Below are 16,300 nucleotides of genomic sequence, written 5' to 3'. Positions count from 1 at the left end.
CTTCACTCATTTATTCATAATAGATTTTGAATTATATTAGAATAGAGTTTGTTTTTAACTGTAAATGCTGAATACTAAAAGATTAATAAAATGTTTATAGAGTAGTAGCAAGAACTTGAAAAAATATATATGACCATATATGTGAATATATATATTCAAGTATGTTTTAAAATATTTATCTCTGTTATTATTTTTCCTTGTTTATTTCTCTTCCCTTATATCCAAAAATATAATATCTAATAAGAGAAAGTTCCTCAGCTTCCAAGAAAAAGAGGATAAAAAAATAAAATAACAATAAGTAGCCTAATAAAGTTTCTCTTAAAGTATATGCATAAAAAAGATATGAAGTCATTTCAGACTCAAAAAGACAAGTGTTTTTTTTTTCCCCAAAGATAGATAAATATGTATTATGGAGTTGAATAATGTAAAACCTGCAAAGGAATACTATATCTCAGTTTGAAATAGTAATTGAATATCTCAGTACATTAACTAAAGAAACTGACAGATTTCTCAATTAAAGTTAAGCAAAAGGTAACTCCAATAATGTAGCTGCTGCTTAGAAAACTGGAATAGAGACATCAGAAATCTAAAGAAAGGAAACCAAGTATTCAGAGCATCTATAAGGATTAAATGCTTCCTACATTTTATATCTTCACTTCAGTATTCTACTAATTACTATTTGTCTCACAGTTTTACATAGAATGCCAGAACATATTGTTTACCCAGAAAACCTAACATACTTCTGAAAAGCACTAATTTTGAAGAGCAAAAATAAGAAATCTGAGATATTAAGAAAAAGAATACTAACATTGGGTATGACAGCCAATTAAAATAATTTGAGTACATCTGAAACTCATAAAGCTGATATTTAGGATAATCTGAATGTATTTGAAGCTCAAAAATCTTAAAAATAATCCAACCCTAAATAATAATAATGATAATAGTAGTAATAATAAAGCACCAAGAAATAAACTTCCTCAGAATAAATTTTCCACTACTTGTGTGTTAATTATGCAAAAAAAAATTAAAAATAATTCAATAATAATTTAGGAAAAAACAATCCAACAGAGTAAAAAATTCAACTTTGTTTTAAACGATGTCAAATGACAGAGAGCAATTACCATGAACTTTCATCACATCCATTTGTAAAGAACTCACCTGGTTGGCAATCTGCCGAGCAAGGACGTCCATCCTTGATCCTGATTCTGATATCATTTTAGCTGCATAGATCACATCAGTTGTATGCTTCAGTGGTCCTTTTCCCCTTAAAATAAAAGAATACATGTTTGTTGCAGTGGTTCATGCTAAGATACAAACACACACACATAAGATTTGTACCCCAAAGTATAAGCCATTGGTTTTACAAACTTAGTTTTAAACAGGCCATGATTAGATTCCAGTATTAAATGAAAAATTTAAAAAAAAAGAAGGCCTATTTTGTTAAGGTTCAGGATACTTTGCCAAGAAGATGGACTCCATTTGATCTTCATTCCCATGTATTTTGTACAATAAACCTTAGCCCAGAGATACTTTTGGTGGATGTAGACCCCTGAAGGCAAAGGTATTTTCTTCATTCTGGGTGGAAACATGAGATTTTGGACATCTTATATGTTCAACAGTGTACTTTGATTAGCAGGGATGCTGTTAATCCTATTTTTAATCCTTTTTTTTTTTTTTACAGTCTTTTGGTTAACTGTACTTTGTTTTTATCACATTACCTCTCCTCCACAATTATTTCCTAGTAATATCAGAGTAGTTGAGTATGAATCTGGAGTCACACTATCGTGGACTGTTTCCCCACACAGACTGCTTCTTACCATTTGTGTAAGTCGAACAAGATAAATACCCACTTTATGCCCCAGTTTCCCAGTGAGAGGAAACAGGAGCACCCACCACATGAAGTCATTCTAGGGACTTCAGGACTTAATTTCCACAAAGTGCTCAGAACATTGTTTTAAACAAAGTAAGCATTCAATAAGTTGTTATTTTTGTGCTTGTTATTTTAAGATAATTTTGGTTTCTAATGCCATGGAATAAAAAAGTTAGGTTTATTTAGGGATTTGCAACGTAGTTAAGAAAGAAGTACACTTCTTACATAGTTGGAGTGGGATAAGGAGATATTCTTCTGTCTTCTCATTCGTCAAAAATAAATGAATAACTGACCTGAATGAATATAAATGTTCCATCCACCTAAAACTGCTCCTCTCCTTACTCCTTTAGGCCCAATTCCTAACCCTCTACTGAGTATCGACACACTGGCTATTCCAATTATGTGGTTTCTGTTCCTTGTTCCTAGCAGAGAATAGGACCCTGAAGAACTCACTCACTAATGCAACTGTTTTGATGCTTTGCCATCTGTTTCGATGCTTTGGGAGTGAGAAGAGTGAGGAAGGTGGGAAGAAGGAATAAGCCAGTCAGGGTGAGGAAAGGGAGATTTTGAGAGGCCAAAATACAGTGGAGTTGAAGAGAAGGGGAACGGACACAACCTTTGTCCAATATCTTATTTACATCTTGGACCAGTCTTGAGGGTAGATGCCCTAATGTTAAATCTAATAAGATGTGTTGTTAAGAGAAAAATCTCTGTTCACGTAGGGACTATCATTCTATACTAATACAACATAGGGGGATTCATGCAAAGGAAAATGATCAGAGTATTCTACACCTGAAAACCTGAACATCAACTCACTTGTGACTAGTATGTCAAAAAGGCCCTTTCACTGCATTTTATTCATGGGGCCTCTCAAATACATTACAAGCAAGTTTTCCTGTAAAAATGGAACCTCACAGCTAAGAGGATGAAAACCTGGCCTCAGTAGATAGTTATCACCATACTTCTCCTCTTTGAACCTGCTGACACAGGTTGCTTTGAATTTTTCTAAAAAATCAACATTAATCATTACAATTTTTTTGACTTGCTCTTATCAAATTTACTTTATGAATCAGGCAGGACTAGATGTTATGTACATGGTTATGTGCAAGACGGGCACTGCATTTCATTATGTCTATGCATCTCCAGAGAAAGTTAAACTTAAATAAAGCTGTCCAAGCTCCCAAAAGGCAATGCATCAATTTTCAAGGTCTTAAACAACGGACAAAATTTGTTACTAAGGAGAGGGGCTAATGCTCACTTAGCTTAAACAATGGACACAGAGTTTTATCTAAGGGATGTAGCTAACGTACCCTTCCCCTCAAAAAGAATATATTTCCCCGTATAAAAACCCTGGGCTGATGAAAAGGAACTAACCTCTAGCTTTAAATACACACCTTGTTATGAGACGACTATCTTAAACACATATAGAACTTAAAAGTAACAATAATATATTGTGACAGACTACAATTATTCTCTTTTCCTCATGCTCCTAATTAAATGTATTGCCTGGCAAGCTTCCTACTGAGAGCCAAACAAAATATACATTTACAAATGATTCCATCTTATGCCAAGTTCCAGAGGAAGCTGCAATTACTGAAACTATGATAAATTTTTAACATTCTCAGCCTGAAATGTGCTATGTCATGAAGGCTTTTTAAATTGGAAAATACAAAGGTTGTTTCTGCCTTCATTTTCATAATGGGTTTTCGGGATCTCTGTCAGCCACTTCTGTCTTAAATCATTGAATTTGGATCCTGCAGAGAAAGATACCCAAGGAGGAGGGGGCAGACTTTGGAAATATTTTAAGGAAACCAGAGGCCAGAAATCTTTCATAAATAGTGGTTACAATAATAATCTATCTATCTACTCAAAAAAGAGGGCAGACCAAGCTCTGGAGTAGACAGTCTGCCAGTTAATCTCTTAAGTTATAGCTTAGAAGGTATAATGAGAAAGACTGAAATAACCCAGTGATGTTGATACCATAGACAATTTTATTAACAAGTGAAAGGGATGTCTTTGAAACTTGATTTATTGGTACAACACAAACCTCTTAGCCATTTTTGATACTGCCCCAACCTGGATTCTCACTCCTCTCCCTGCCCTCTCTCAAGTTCTGGCATCCACCCCTCCCTTCCTTCTACTGATTAGCATGAGAAGCAAGAAGATGGTAGAGCTGATCAGTAACAGCTCAACTAACTAGAGATCTGGTTTGATAATAGAAAATATCAAATAAGTGTTGTGGACTTATTTTATCTTTTTAGGGACAGAGAATATCTTTGAAACGACTTGGTATTTTCTGCTACTGATTAAAACAAAAGGCTTGTTTTATATCTTTTGCACTTTGTAGCCCCTAAATCTTTGATAATGTAACATTATTCCCCCTTTCACGACCAAAAACTTTCCCTTTAATCCTTTTCTCCTTTATATTTTTATAGAATAAGTCTCATGACATTGTGGTTAACTTAAGAGATGAAAACAATGATAGCATATATTATGGTCCATAACAGTAGTTAACACACTTAGTATTTTCTATGTGCTATATACTATCCCATACACAAATTAATTTGATTAAAATAGTCCTATGAATTTAGAATTATTATTATCCTTATCTTGCAGATGAGAAATCTGAGGGAAAGAGATATTAAATATATATTTTATCAAGTTACACAGCTATTAGGTATCAGAGATGGAATTTGAACTCAGGTAGTCTAGCTACAGAATCTGCTTTTAATGACTATTCTACACGACTTCCAATAAAATATACTAAGACGACATTACAATATTTAAAAAGATCTCCTTAGACACTGGTGGGAGTTACCGTGAATGCAATAGAGAGCAAAGAGGAGGGTTAGATTTAGACACCAGGTGGCAAGGAGGCCCCCCAGCAGTTACTTGCTCATACACAACAGCCTCAAGGGACACAAACCAAATGTGTCCCAGACCCAATGAAATAAAAATGTGCCACATTACACAGGCTTTTTCAGTCTCGTCAAAGTGTTGAAATAGCACCAGTTGCCTACCGTTTTGAGATTTCTTTCTTGAGATATTATAACTTTTCTTCATTACTTTTCTTGGTACCTTTCCTCCCTCTCCCTTTCTCCCTGGATTCTAATCACTAAATTCAAAACTCAACCGCTATAAATGCCATACTAGGATGAGAGATGGAATGTTGATTTTTATTTATAATACAACAAATAGAACTTTTACCTGAGAATCTCAGCTATAGACATAGTTATTTAATTCTAACACTCAAATTTAGTGCCGCAATAAAGTACAGCAAAATGAATACGGACTTGGGAAATACATTTTGTCTGCGTCCTAATACTTATTAGCCATGTAGCCTCAGGTAAATAAGTTTGTTGGTCTGAGCTTATTTTCTCTTCGTTAAAATAATAATTGCGTTACTTGCCACATGGTAAGGATACATAAAATCATGTATTTTACACAATATTTGGCACACATTAGGTGCTCAGCAAATTTTATGTTTTATTTTCCTAATCCCTTTACAAATATTTTATAAAAATTTACCTTTTGAATTTTTATTTAATAATTATAGCACTTGCCAGATGATATGAACTGACGATTAAATTGAGTTCCTTCTTACACCTGCTGACAATATAACTCTGTACAGCCTTGTCCATAATATCCTTCTACTAATAAAAAAATATAAATATACCTATAAACTTCGTGTGTGTGTGTGTACTTGTTATTGTTGTTCAAGGCTGTTCTTTAACTGCTTTTAAGGAGCTGAATTACATTTAATGACAGGTCTTTTTGCTGTTATAAATGTCCCAAGATTAATGATTTAGCTCTACAAGGGTACTGTCAGAATTCTCTTACTTATAATTCTGACTTCAGATACAAAAGAAAAAAGTAATTATCATGGAAGCAGCTGAAAATGATGAGATAAAGAGAGATGCCAGACTCAAGCAAGGACATACTGTTTCTGTACTATTCAAACATGAAACTTGAATTAGGCAACTCTCTCCCTCTGGGTGTTACTTTCACTTGTAAAGTGTCATTCTCAAGTTTTGAGGACTCTATAAAAGTCTTTAGAAAATAAGCTAGTGAGTTATCAGCTAACAACCATCCTGAGTAATTAGTATCCTGAGGAATCTTTGAGATTCAAGTCTGAAAAAGGTGTTGCCCCATGAACGAGGGAAAATATGGTCTGAACATTGCATATGTATATTTTTTCATTTCTGCTCCCCTCATTCCATATTATTCAGAGTAGCCTGGCTGCTATAAGAACAACATAAAAATATTGTAAGGGCTTAACCCAATAAAGGTTATTCCTCTCTCACATCACAGTCAAGGTGGATTGTGGGTGATGGGTCATGTACCACACAGTCATTTAAGAACTCAGGCTCCTTCTCATTATAAGATAACCTAACCTCTAAGGCTTCACAGCCCTCAGAAGGATTCACTGCATCCAGACACCTGACATGGAAAATGAGTGAGGATCTCACGGGAAATTTTAGGGATCAGGATAAGAATTAGAATACATCACTCCCACCCGTATTCCAGAATCCAGACACATAGACTCATGTAACTGCAAAGAAAGCTGGAAGAAGTATTCTATCTGGGCACAGGAAGAAAAGAAAACAGCGTTTTATGAAATCATAGCATTTCCTCTATATACAGTCCCAGAGGTGCTAAAATCCTATATTTTCTTTTGTCGTTTTAGCAACGAAAGTGTGTGCTCCCTGTGAAGGGAATTTTGGATGTCACCAAGTAGGTGGGGAAATATTGGGAAAATCCCAAGTCTCTTCACCAATACAGCTGAAATCATAGGAGATGTACTTTGCCTGGGCAGAAGACCAATTCTGTTTTTTGTTTTGAAATTGTCACTATGTAGATGGTTTATTATTAAAAATAAAAAGTACATAAGTTTACTTTGTGCATGGTGATAATAGCCTTTCATGTTCAATGTTGTGTTTGTCTATGAAACAAGGATAGGGCTTATTTTAGAGATCTTTTGGGGGATCAGCCTGGAGAGAATACTTTTAAAGTTATTAATATTATTTTAATATTATTATTGTTGCTGCTGCAGTTGTTGTCTGTGTGTATATGGGCTCTGTGTACATGCATGAGTGTGTGTGTGTGTGTGTGTGTGTGAAGTAGGAATTCCCTTCCTCAAATGTAAAAACTAATTTTCTAAAAAAAAAACTGAGACATAAATCTTGTCTATTCTTAACTCTCAAATTTTCTAATTTACTCTCCACCTGTTAAAGTTGTTTCAAATCCTAGACAGATTGTAAAATTTAGAGATTTCATGGAATACCCTTAAAGAACCAAAAACGCTAAATATCTAGGTGGAAGCAGAAGAATTAGAATTCTTTAATTATAATTCTATATAATTATATAGGGATAGACCTTATTTAGCAAAGCTCATTTGTTTCCAACTTGTAGGCAAAGAAGAGGTCACCTAGCCAGACAGTCTTCTTTTTGTCTTTAGCAAAACAGATAGACAACCTTCTTCAGTTCTTCCTAAGTGTGAAGATTTTACTATTTTCCTATGTAATTTTGTACTGAAAGCATATATAACAAACTTTTTGTGTGCTTACTATGTTCCAGACACTGTTAAGTTACTCAATTTTCTCATACCCGGCACTGCTGCATAGTGTTGTGCAGGTTGTTCACTGCACAAATTTAAGAGTTGCCATTCATATCATGGATACTCCCATAATAGTGCATATCACAATTTATGCAGCCTTACCTGCTCATTCTGCTCCTAGAATCTATTATCTTTGTCCTACAAACAAGAATCAAAAGCTTAGAAGCTCAAAGTCCCTTAACTTTTCTCCAAGCTATATGAATATCAGTTGGTCTAAATTTAAAAGCAAGGAGTTTAAGTCATTGGTACTTTCAGAGCCAATTAAAAAGAAATCATGTAGATGGAAACTGTCATAAGTTTTCTGTCAGTATGCATCTTGAAACACTGAAATTCAATGGATAGCTCTGAATCAGTGGAATGTTTCATATACTGCAAAGAAATATACAAGAGCAGAGATTCTTAGCTATTGTCCTGAGTGGGGTCCTATTAAAACATCATTATCTGTCTATCTGAACATTCCCAAGGGTTAGGAAATAAATAACCTCTTTTTCAATGAATGTTTTTTTTATCAGTAACCTAACATTTATCTTTCTCTTTCTCCTTTTTCCCCATTCTACTTGGGGCTAAAAGAAGATATATGTAGGGAGAAAGAAAATCACAATTGTTTTTTTCCCTCTCAACTGGATTTTTGAGTTTTGGTTCAAAGAGAGATGTAGCCCAGTGATGGGGGCCCATGACTGATCATCAGAAGTTTGCTAGAACCAAAAATGAAGCCATTAATATTCATTTGAGAATTGTAGCACTGTTGAAATTTGTGGTGTATAAGTCTAAATTTTTTCTAGTGAACTCAGCCCAATGTGTGAGTAATAAAATAAGCTGTTTTACTATCTCACCTAAAGATCATAGACGTCTAAGAAACACTGTCACTATCAACCACTTTTCCAATGGCAAGGAAATGCCTGTATCAACCTAAAGAGAAAACTATAGTTGGTAGTCGCACGGATGCCGATTCTCACTGCTCCCTCTATATTTAATCCATTGTCCTCCTGATCTTTCTTCAAGAAGAGTCACTTTATTCATTTCCTACTGCTGTTGTAATGAACTGTCACAAACTCAGTGGCTTAACACAACACACATATCATCGTACGGTTCTAGAGGTCAGAAGTTCTAAAGAATTTTCACCAGGCTGAAGTCAAGGGCTTGGCAGGGCTGGTTCCTTCTGGAGGCTCTGAGGCCAGAATCCATTCCTTTGCCTTCTTCAGCTTCTAGTGGGCACCTGTGTCCCTTAGCTGTGGCTCCTTCCTCTGTCTTCTGAGCACATCACTGCAACTGCTGCCTGTCATCACATCGATGGCCTTCTCCTTTCTGATTTCTTGCTTCCTCTCGTGAGGACCTCTGTGATTACATCAGGCCCACCCAGATAACCCAGGATAATTTTCCCATCTCAGTATCTCTAATGTAATTACATATACGAAGTCTCTTCTGCCATAGAAGGTAATAGTCACAGCTTCTGAGGACCAGAAGGTGCACACCTTGGGGAGCCACTATTCAGGCTGCCATAATCCTCCAGAGTCACGACCAAGGAGTCAGACTTGGCTCCTATGAGGGAACTACTGGTCTTCCTGGACTTAGACCAAATCAGCTCGAACAACTTGACAGCACTCTGGTGGTTGCTTCTCCAGCCTGCTAGCTCTTTATTTTTACAACTGCCAGTGAAAGTTTCAGGTTCTTAGTTCTTAATGGTTTGCTAGCTGTATATTCCTTTCCTTACAATTCATATCAAAGGGTGGCGCCTGAAGAAACCTGAAGATCTGGGAAAAGCAGAGTTACCCAGAGAGACTCTTTTTGGGTGCTGCCCTTTCCCCATCCAGCACACAGTGATTTCAGCGCGCCTCTCTCTCCTCCTGGAGCTGCCCGTGAAACACACACAACCACTGCCTGAAAGCATGTCAGAGTCTAACATGGGGCAAAACGAGAGGAGAAGTCCTCTTCTGGGGGAGATGGGGAATGGTTTTCAGATGATTATTATAAATATTCATTGTTTTCTTTTGGACCTACAGGCCTTGAAAACTCTGAAACTTGTTTTCCTAAGACATTCAAAAAGTGTACCTGCTGCTTACGTAAAGGGGTCATTTAGGGACACTATGGTTGCAATCATTTAAGAAACCTCTTAGAAGCAATTGGTTAAGAAACTGTGAAATAAGGGATAAACGTCTCAGTGGTGGCTCTCCAGACTCACACAGGGGGTGAAAACTGACAAGGAAATCCATTTGTACGTCCCCTCATTCATGGGAAAGTACCCCTCCAGCAGCAGCAAAGCCCACCACCACCAAAAAATAGGACGGTATGTCATTATTCATCGATACTTTCTCAGTACATAATGGAAAACCCATACTGAGCACCAACATTTGAAAACAGGTCTTTTCTCGCCCTCTATACATTACTTCTCTGAGCACACATCAGCCCAAGCCAATGCACCGTAAATACAATCACACTCTCCGACTGTGGCGGTCCCTCTTTTTCCTGTTGGCAGTGGCCTCGGCATTAATCACGTACACGATCTCTTACAGAGCCTGGGCACCTTTTCCAGCTTCCCCTTAAACCACTTTGATATACGGGCTGCTCCTGTTCCTTTAATATCAGACCAGATTTTGGGGCTCAGAAAATAATCATTTTCAATTTATGAAAATAATATAATTTAGCTTTTATTATTCAACATTTAGACCTTCTTAAAACCAACATACCAACTCACTTCTAAATCTGGTCATGGCCCAATGTTATCCTAAGGTCCAGTTGAAGAAACATACAGGGGGTGAAAAGGCCACTAACTTCGTAAAGGCTTATCACAGCTAATAGATTGAGTACAGAGGGGGTTCAAGTGTCTGGCTTGCCACCAGTATCTGACCTTGATGTTTTGGAGGTGATAAAAACTGCCAGTAAATTTTTGGCATGCCCTCCCTCCCCTAGTCAGATATAGCTGCAGTTTATTAAATATTAGGACGCTATAAGGCCTACCTTTTTCATTGGGCTCATTCAGATTGAGTATGACTTGAGATATCCTGATTTCTGTAGCTAGTCTTTTTGTTAATGTGCCACTATTGCTGCTCTCCAGTGATTTGCTATATTGAATTATTTTATTGTACAGTGACCCAAAGCTGATTTTCATGTAAGTAAAGGGTATGATTTTAAAACTTGAATGAAATAATCAGTGCTAGTTTAGACAAACACATTATTTTTTACTTTCTCCCCCTATTTGGCCTAATAGTCAACTATTTAGCTAATGCTATGTGAGACAACATATGTAATGCCTCGTCAAGTAAAAGTTAAAACAATATGATTGTAAAATAGTAGTCATCCAGTATTATGCCCAGCTGTGTGATCCACCCTCTTGTCTGTACGTGCCAGCCTTTGCCCTAAAAATCTCTTGCCTTGGGGATAAGATAAACTCATACCGTACCCAGGTATTTGGACCTGCTTTTATACTGTATGGCTCTGTCTAGAGGGTCACATGGTGATATCAGACTGAAATATATTAAAAGGACTATAAACTAGTTTCGAATTGTATACTTATTATTTCTGATTAAACCAAAATTACAATAGAAACATATAGAAAAGAAAAGTCAGGGCTGAGATTTTTCTTTTTCCTTCCTTCCTGTTTCTTTTGTAACTTTCTTAGATCGTGTTGCTTTCTGTTAGGTGCGAGTGCTTTGGTGCTGCCCCAGCAGTGTGCCTTGGGCCCTGGTGCCAGGATGTATCATAGCACACACCTCCTCCACCCTTTTCTACAGGGGGTCTATTTCATTTAAGGCCTGTCAGTTCTGTCTTTCTGAAAATAGGCCTCAAATGTTTCCTGAAATTCTTTTGAAAACTTTAATGATGGCATGCGAGCATATCAAACTTGACTCAAATAGCTGCCTTTCTCTCCGGCCTAAAACTCTTCTCCAAACCCCAGTGTTTCTTTTTTGAAAATGTTCTTCGAAATGTGAGACACTGGGATTCCAATGAAGTGTGGGGGTTATTTAGGAAGAAAAGAATAGGAAATGAGAAAATAAATGGCCACGTGCTAGGATGGTTACTCTGAATAAAATCCAAATTTGCACCTCTCACGAGGAAGCTCATAAAATTCATTTCTATGGCTTAGACTCTGGTGCTGAATAACTTTTATCTACCCCCCAGATGGAAAAACATGACATCTTCCCAGAGGCTAAAATCATTAAGATTATGCCTGTTCTATGGGATTAGCTCTAAGAAGGCAAACATGTTTATGCTAGGAGCTGGCATTCTGAAGACCTCTTCATATTGAACTGTTGGTGTTTTATTAGCAAAACATTCATATTATAGCCAAATAGGTTGCTTTGGGGCCTTTATACATCCTACTCTGTCAAGCATAGAATAACACATGTTTTACCTTCATCTTCTATATATGCTATTTATTTATGTTACGTGTGTACTATTGTGCTAATAAATTATGTATATTACAAAACATATACAGAAATGTAAATTGTAAAGAGATCAATTAAAGATAAAAGAAACTATTCTAAATATCTTGCTAATGATAATGTCATTAAAACAATCTCAAGATGCAATACTCCCTTAAGGAGAAATTTAACATGAGTATTAGGGAATGTAAATTCATAATTCAAGCAGTCTTCTTGATAACTAATTTTATTAGCCCGGTTCTTGTCAGTTCTGATTAGATCATCATTGATCTTCCTTTGTAATATGGCTCACCAATAACTCCTTCTAGGAATAGAGAATTGTTAACTCTGACATCTTGTTTTTTGCTTGAGCTTGTCTTCTAATGATCCTCAATCCATGTTTTCATTTTGTTTCGTTTTGTTTTTTTGGTTTGTTTTTTCTGAAAATTTTAAAGCAATGCATCCTATTTAATGAAGGTTAGGTTAGCTTAGTTAAAACTAGATAATGTAATTCATAAATCCAGTTAAACAGGTACATTAATTGTGATATGTTGAAAGCTACTGAACAAGTGAAGGCACCATAATCAGTCCTTCTAGGCCACTGAAATCTCTTGCCTGAGATATGCAGGGCAGTACCAGTGTCAGTCATATATTAAATACTGTTAAGAATACAATTCTTTTCGTCTTGTTTATGGTTTCCTTTGCTGTGCAAAAGCTTTTACGTTTCATTAGGTCCCATTTGTTCATTTTTGTTTTTCTTTTCATTTCTCTAGGAGGTGGGTCAAAAAGGATCTTACTGTGATTTATGTCATAGAGTGTTCTGCCTATGTTTTCCTCTAACAGTTTGATTGTGTCTGGCCTTACATTTAGGTCTTTAATCCATTTTGAGTTTATTTTTGTGTACAGTGTTAGGGAGTGTTCTAATTTCATTCTTTCACATGTAGCTGTCCAGTTTTCCCAACATCACTTATTGAAGAGGCTGTCTTTTCTCCACTGTATATTCTTGCCTCCTTTATCAAAGATAAGGTGACCATATGTGTGTGGGTTTATCTCTGGGCTTTCTATCCTGTTCCATTGATCTATATTTCTGGTTTTATGCCAGTACCATACTGTCTTGATTACTGTAGCTTTGTAGTATAGTGTGAAGTCCTGGAGCCTGATTCCTCCAGCTCCGTTTTTCTTTCTCAAGATTGCTTTGGCTATTCAGGGTCTTTTGTGTTTCCATACAAATCGTGAAATTTTTTGTTCTAGTTCTGTGAAAAATGCCATTGGTAGTTTGATAGGGATTGCACTGAATCTGTAGATTGCTGTGGGTAGTAGAGTCATTTTCACAATGTTGATTCTTCCAATCCAAGAACATGGTATATCTCTCCATCTATTTGTATCATCTTTAATTTCTTTCATCAGTGTCTTATAATTTTCTGCATATAGGTCTTTTGTCTCCTTAGGTAGGCTTATTCCTAGATATTTTATTCTTTTTGTTGCAATGGTAAATGGGAGTGTTTTCTTAATTTCATTTTCAGATTTTTCAACATTAGTGTATAGGAATGCCCTTCTGTCTCCACACTGGTAGCCACTAGTTTGTTTTCTGTATCTATGAGTCTGTTTCTGTTTTGTTATATACATTCTTTTGTTTCATTTTTTTAGATTCCACATATAAGTAAGAGCAAACAGTATTTCTCTTTCTCTGTCTGACTTTTCTCAGTAAGCATAATACACTAGGTCCATCCATGATATGACGAGTTTTATGAAGAGCTAAGGTGTCAGAATTGACATTTTGCAAAAGAAGCTGTGGAAGGCTGGTGACTTTATGGAAAGGGAGGGAGGGATCAAGAGAGAAGAGAAGTAAGGAAGAGAAACAGTAACTTTTCTGTTTCAACCTTCAGTAGGAACTAAATTTATAGTAAGATGATATTTGCACTTTAACATAAAACTCAATGTTCTAGCATTTAACCGTATGGACAAAACTCACTTTGTTAATAAATGGAAACAGGTATAAATTTCATGGCCATATCAATTTTTAAACATTCACTATGGTTAATTTTCCATCCTCTGAAAGTATGCGTGTGTGTATGTATCTATGTATGTATGTATGTATCTATCTCTGACTCTCTTCTCTATTAACAAAGTTTCGTCTCCTTACAGACAGTATTCAGGCTATATTCAGCTTATGTAGCACCCTAACATTTCTCCCTCGGTTGTTTGTTTTTATCACCATCCTTGAATTTTTATACTACTCCATTTAATGACTGGTTTCTGCCTCTGTCAAAAGTGATGCTGTGTCAACACCAGGAATCTGGATGCTCATGTCAGTGTGCTGTAATCTTGAGGTGTGAGGCACAGGAATCACTTACAGGCATTCTCTACTTAACGTCTCTCAGTATCAGATCTCGCCTCTTTAAAAAGGGCATACATAGTATGTCAGTCTTGCCCATCTCATGGAATAATTTCTAGAGTTTAATGGGTTAATGCATATGAAAGTACTTTGTATACTTCAAATTTCTGCAGAGATATATGAATGCCATTATTAATAATATCTGCATATGATGTTGAAATTCTTTGAGACAAATACTTTAATAATCTGGCATAGTTAACTAGTAGACACTCTCTTAAATTGATACCTGGCCTTATATAAATGTGCATAGGAAATTCTCCATATCTGGAGTTGTGCTGAGAAAAATAAGCACGTCTATACAATAAAATAACCCCTCCACTCAACTGTGGATAGAGACTATTTTTGGTCTTGTGCATGCATTTGTTTCTTTGGTAATATACACTACATATTACATTTATTCAAATAATCAATATTGTTTTACATATGCTATTTGTCTATATTATTTTCATGAAATATGCTCCTAGAAGAGAATACATTAGTTTCAGTAGTTTAGTACATTATAAAACCATTGTATTGAGTGGACCAGTATTCAACAAATAAGCCGTTTGTCAAAAACTATTAATCTATGTAATTTACATATATTAGTATCAATTAAAATTACATGTATTATCACAAATTTTAAAATAGCATACCCTAAATTGGGTAATATATATGTGTTTTATACACACACACACACACACACAACCTCTCATCAGTATTTTGTTAATGTACTTTGAAAGTTTCAACTGTTTGTGCAATAGGCTTTGATTTCCATGAAAACCTTTTATGTTTAAAATAAACATTTTCTATTGAGAGAAATTATTTCAGCAGTTGAATTTTAGTAAAACAAATAAATTATAATATTTAATTTAGGTAACACATTGTAGAGGAATATGAACAGAATTTTTAAATTTACATTTTGGGTTAGCTGTGTTTCTAGAACATCTGTTATGCTATTATGACAGGTGTTTATTAATATGGATATATAATCAGATCTCTTGGTTGCTAATAGCTTGGCAATTCAACATCTAAATATTGTCAAAATCCTTGATTATATGTTGAAAACTGTAGGTAATTGATTCAAGGCTGTTTGCCTTGACTAGATTAAAATATTAAAACTTGTCCTGTGTACTTCCCTTTAGAATCTCAATTTTTTTCTGAAACTTCTAAAACATTTCAGTAATAAGAGCTTGTGAACAAATAAAAGCCTTCTACAAGCCAAGATGTGTCTTGATTCAAATTTCTTTAGGCTGTTCATTATATAAACACAAATAAATTATTTTTAATGCCCTGGGCTGGAAGTGAGTTCATAGAGGGGAAATAATGAAGTAATACAGTTCATATACACACACATACACACACACACATATACATACATAAAGAGAAGAACCTACAGAAAACCCCCTTTTGGGTGCATGAAAGCTCAGATTTTTAAATTAAATTTTCTTAAAATTATTTAATAAATTCTGAGTAACAGAAGTCAACAAGAAGCAATTTAGTTGTATAGCTTCTTTACATCACAGACCCAGAGCTAGAATTTTCCTTTGAATATACAAGGGTATGACACAAATTTCTAGGAAATTTCTGTGCTAATAATATCAAACAGAAATCTTTGCCAGTATGAAACTTGTAATTGTAGATTCTGAAAGTTTAAAATTTATTTCCTTCTCGCACACTTTAATTCTATCACTTACATGAGAATGTTTGCTTTTTTATCTTTAATGGTTAGGTACGTGTTCTTAGTCGAGTATCAGCACTGCCCAACAGAACTTTCTACAAAAAAGAACATGTTCCCTGTGCTATTCAATATGGTAACCACTAAAATCATTTGAAATGTGTCGTGTGCAGCTAAAAAATGGAATTAATTGTATTAATTTTAATTAATTTATACTTATTTACATAGCCTCACTTGGCTAAGGGCTACTGTGTGGGACAGTGCAGTGATTTAATAAAATTGCTTCATTATAGTTCAGAATAATGCTAAATTACTTGCATAGATACTTCTGCTAGAATGCAATGATTTTTTATGTATGAGAAGGAAAACAATATCAGCATCTAATGGACTAGTGATCTTTCTAGAT

The 16,300-nt window shown here is 35.4% G+C and overlaps 1 protein-coding gene across 1 annotated transcript in view; it reads right to left on the bottom strand.

The window, feature by feature from the left end:
• CTNNA3 (catenin alpha 3) overlaps positions 1 to 16,300 on the bottom strand; it is a 1,571,950-nt gene that overhangs the window by 62,671 nt on the left and 1,492,979 nt on the right. The window contains exon 16 of the mRNA XM_030862371.2: positions 1,159 to 1,264. Coding sequence (XP_030718231.1) covers positions 1,159 to 1,264 — 106 coding nt within the window. The remainder of the gene's footprint in view (positions 1 to 1,158; positions 1,265 to 16,300) is intronic.

This window comes from Globicephala melas, chromosome 16, assembly GCF_963455315.2.
Source record: "Globicephala melas chromosome 16, mGloMel1.2, whole genome shotgun sequence".
NCBI lineage: Eukaryota > Metazoa > Chordata > Mammalia > Artiodactyla > Delphinidae > Globicephala > Globicephala melas.
Note: the sequence above shows the minus strand (reverse complement) of the source record. Positions and strands in the feature narration are given on the sequence as shown.